Source organism: Furipterus horrens, unplaced genomic scaffold, assembly GCF_987537825.1.
Source record: "Furipterus horrens unplaced genomic scaffold, mFurHor1.1.pri manual_scaffold_2, whole genome shotgun sequence".
NCBI classification, from domain to species: domain Eukaryota; kingdom Metazoa; phylum Chordata; class Mammalia; order Chiroptera; family Furipteridae; genus Furipterus; species Furipterus horrens.
Genome location: NW_028327172.1, coordinates 3887631 through 3891879, shown reverse-complemented (window position 1 = coordinate 3891879; position 4249 = coordinate 3887631). Strand labels below are relative to the sequence as shown.

Sequence of the window (4249 nt, the reverse complement as noted above, 5' to 3'; positions counted from 1 at the left end):
CAGGATGAGGAAGTGAGAGGTGAAGCCATCCTCCAGGTCTGAAGGTACTTTATTGTCAGAGAAACAGAGCTGGGGAAGGGACTTTGTGGGGGACTGGGGATGGGGTGAGGGCAGGCAGGGCACTGCACACAGGTTGGGGGGTGGGGGGCGGGGGGTGGGAAGAGAGTCAGAGAGTCCCGGTGGGAGGTGATGGGCTTCCAGGAACACACTCGTGAGCAGTGGCTGGCATCCCAGGTCCCCTCTGCTGCCTCCAGCTTCTGTGCAGGCTCAGCGAGACATCATCCGCACAAACTCTGCCAGAACAGAACCAAGGTTCCAGGTCTGCTGCCTGGATGAGGCCATTAGACTGACCTTGAGGCGTGAGGAGGGTGGTCAAGGGCAGGGCCTGCAGGGCAATCTCCTGGATCTGAGAGGTAATAGATCTCTGGGGCTAAGAAGAGGGGCTTTGCCTTATGGACAGAAAATATCTTGTAATGGAACCTGTTCTTGCTTTGGCCGCTAGGAAGCTCAGGGATGATTTGGGGGCCTACTTTGAAGAATTTCTACATACTGATTTTCCTGGGCTTCCTATGCTTATTTAATCCTTGTTTTCTCTCTGTGGGAAACACAGTGTAGAAGAGGAGCTGCATTCTGGATCAGGCTGCCTGGACTCAACTCTTGGCTCCATGTACCTCCTTTTGTGCTGCACCTCCACTTCCCTAAGAAAAGACGTCCTTCTCCTGCTCGTGAGGATGATAATAATAATAGTTCCTCTCTTGAGGGTGCTTGTGCTGATTTACCCGGAGAGGATGGGGATATGCTTACCGCAGGGCCTGACACACAGTCATACACCTGCCTTTATTGTTTTTTATCTCTTAGAAAAGCTTCCAGGGTGTGTGGCGTCAGGTGGTACCTTCAAAGTCGATCAGACCGTCCCCATTGAGGTCAATGTCGTGAAGGATCTCATCCACCTCCCGCTGGCTGAGGCGCTCACCCAGCAGGACCTTGAGGGCTGCCCGGAGCTCTCCCAAGCTGATGCAGCCATCCCCGTTGGTGTCAAACTGTGGAAGCATTGGTCATGGTGTTGGGTCACTGACGACAGACTAATCACTCATCTGCTCAGAGCTCCTCACTCACAGCAGACAGACAGGCCCCCACCCGCCTTCTGCCCAGGTGGCTGCACCTCTCGGAAGGCGTCCCTCAGCTCCCGGACACCAATCATGTCTGCAGTCTCGGCCAGCAGCTTGGGGCCCATCAGCTCCACAAAGTCTTCGAAGTCCATCTTCCCGCCACCTGGGGGTCACGCTCATCAGGGACCCTGGGGCTATCAGAGACCCCTGCCCAGCTCTGGCCCTCCTCTGACCTCTGCCCTTCCCTCCCTCCGGGCCCCAAAGCCTGGGTCCTCTGTGTTTTTTGATGGCTTTCCTTAATTTTCCTGAAGAATTTGGTTGGGTTTAAGTCCTGGCTCCAATGATCTGGCTGTGTGACCTTAGCCAAGTCACTTAACCTTTCAGATACTCAATTTCCTCATCTCAAAAATGGGAAGAGTGGTCCTTGCCAGGCCCATCTCGTAGGACATGGTGAGATTCTCTGGAGGCAGAGTCCTTGCTCTAGAATGAACCAAGGTCTGGGCTCTGCGGGCCAACTGGTGCCAGCATCTCTGTGCCTGGGCTGCTGGGCTGCCCTGGCCTGGACTCTGGAGAACAGGAGAGGGGGTCGGGCTGAGGCACATACTGATTTGCTGGGAAATCTCGATGAGCTCCATCTCCGTGGGCATGTAGCCCAGCGTCCGCATGCAGGCGCCCAGGTCCCGGCAGCCGATGTAACCGTCCTGGTCTCGGTCAAACTCCTGGAAGGCGACCTGCAGCTCTGCCAAGCCGGGCAGGGTCAGTTTTTCCCCAGTGTCCCCTTGGGTCCCCATTTCGATCAGTTCACCCTTCTCCTCTAGGTCCAGTCATTCCCTCCTTCTGACCATCAGTTTCTCTTTGCCGCCTCAGGGCCTTTGCACATGCCATTCCTATAATTCATTCTTTCCACAAATATTAAGGAGCACATACTATGTGCCAAGCTCTGCTCTAGGTAGTGGGGACAGGACAAGGAAAAAAGAAAAAGAAAGAAGGGAGGGAGGGAGGAAATCCCTGACGTCAAGGAGCTCGCGTTCTGAACCCTCCTCTTTGGTCCTTCCGTCACCTACTCACTGAAGTCTTCCCTCTCAATTCAGACTCCTCCAGCCCGTTTGTACTTGTAACTGAAAGCACTGTGCACCCTTGGTCCTTGCTGACTCGTTGACGTCTGTCTCTGCAGAGGACGCGAGCCCATCTCTCCAGTTTGCCATGCTTCCCGGTGCCCAGCACATGACCAGGCCCACCGTGGGCACCCAGGAAGCATTCGCCGAATGAACAAATATAAAAGTAGCCCATGACCCACATGGCAGACGAGACCAGGCAACTGACAGCTCAGTCTTGTCCCCAGTCTCCTCGCACAGGTCCCCTGCAGGCTTCTTCTTGCTCCTAGGTCCTTCTTGCTCCTAGGTCCCACCCAACACCCCTCCCCTATGTGCACCCCCCCCCCAAGCCCACCCCTCCAGTTATTTCCCAAACCTTTACCTTCAATCTCCTCCGGCCGCAGCTCCCGGTCCTGAGGGGGCACAGAGGGGATAGGAATTCCCTGTACCCCTTGCTTCTTGTTCTTTGGGGCTCCCCACTCAGCCCCCCATAACACGCACGCACAGGGCCCGTGTCTGTCTGACACTGCTCAGACCCGGTGCCTCCCACCCATTCCTGCTGACTGGCCTGGGGGTCTTGGGATCCCCTGTTCCCTGCCACCTGCCAGGCCTCCCCCAGGCCCTTCCCACTCCCTGTCACCCTCTTCTAGGGTACAGAGTTTCATTTTCCAGGGGGTCTGGGGTTGGGCAGACCCCAGGCTTGGGGTCCTCAGTGTCACTGTCTGTCTCCTGGAGGCCACGCCACCTCCCTGCCCATCCCCAGGGTGGCTGTCTCTGACACTTCTTTGGGTCTCTCTCTGCTTCCTCCGCCCGCTGAATCTGTGTGCCTTTGATGCAGCCTCCTCACTCAGTCCTCTCCCCGCTACTCGGGGACGGGCGAAGCGAGGGAACGAGGGCGGCAGGGGGTGGGCAGGCGGGCAGTTGTACATACAAGCTGGGTGGCAGCAATGCTGGGCCGCAGGAAGATGCAGGCAGGCCCCACTAGGGTGCTGATCACTGAGTAGCCCTGGATGCCCGGCCTGGAGCCTGCCTGCTCCTCAGGGCTGAGGCTGGGGCCCCGGCTGTGGTGGGAGCCCCATGGGGGGGAGCTGGGCCACTGCCAGCTGTCCTGCAGTAGAGCCGGTCATGAGCTGGGGCACGGGTCCCTCTGCACCCCTACTCATCAGCCTCTCCTGTCTTTGGCACAAGGAGAGGGGGCCCTCACCTACTAACGCTCTAGGCGGGAAGGGTCCACCCTTGCTGTTCAGTTGGGCAAACTGAGGCCCAGGAAGGGCAAAGGACTTGGCCAATGTCACTCAGAAAGCCTGTGGCTTGAGCTCAAGCTCTGTGTCCCCCAGGTCAAGACTGACTAAGAGAGAGCAGGGTCGGGCAGCTGGATGGGCAGCTGGATGGGCAGCTGGGGGGCAGTGGAGCTTGGCAGGGGAGGTCCAGTGGGAACCAACCCCTTCCTCCCCCTGCCTGGGCTGGGCCCACCTCTAACCCCTGCCCAGCCTCATACAGGGCCCTGCCCACCCACCTGACCCTTCCGTGGTCTAGCGCAGGCCCCTGGCTTGGCTTGTCCCCCTTAGCCCTCCTACCTTAGGCCCTCGGTGTCGGGGCCGCTTGGCACAGTTTCCCATGGACGCCCGAACCATGCCAGGCCTGGAGTCCCAGGGACAGCCCGGGGCTGGGCCTCAGCAGATGCTGTGGGCTCCTGCCAGCCCCCAGCTGCTCCCAGGGAGTCTGGGAGAACCACGGGGGATTTTCCAAGGGTTTTGTGGGGAAGATCAAGGGCGGGCAGGCAGGCGGGGAACCCTGGGCTCGGGGGCTTGGGTCCTAATCTGGGATTATCTCTGAGCATCTTTGCTGGTGAGGGGGCCACTCAGGACCCAAGGCCCCCTGGAACGCCCAGTCTCCCCGTGTTCACTCCCGAGGCTCTTCCAGGTGTTCCGTCTCCAGCATTCCTCTCCCCCCAACCCCTACCCCTACTGTCCCTCAATCAGGAGAGATTTAGTTTCTTTGGAAGCAGGGCCTGGACCCGGGGGGTCCGAGGGCTCTCTCCCATCT

The 4249-nt window shown here is 58.8% G+C and overlaps 1 protein-coding gene across 2 annotated transcripts; it reads right to left on the bottom strand.

Annotated features, from left to right (window-relative positions):
* Positions 1-249: 249 nt before the first annotated feature.
* Positions 250-3837, bottom strand: LOC150017412 (calcium-binding protein 2). 2 transcript variants are annotated; one of them, XM_090267430.1, is made up of 7 exons: positions 3781-3837; positions 3135-3311; positions 2586-2616; positions 1714-1848; positions 1163-1272; positions 893-1040; positions 250-293 (listed from the first exon to the last, which is right to left on the bottom strand). In XM_090267430.1, exons 1-7 carry the CDS (start codon positions 3835-3837, stop codon positions 268-270), a joined length of 684 nt encoding a protein of 227 aa, XP_090123556.1. In that variant the 3' UTR covers positions 250-267. The 2 variants fall into 2 exon arrangements, with proteins under 2 accessions (XP_090123556.1, XP_090123557.1); XM_090267431.1 differs by lacking the exon at positions 3135-3311.
* Between the last annotated feature and the right edge of the window lie 412 nt (positions 3838-4249).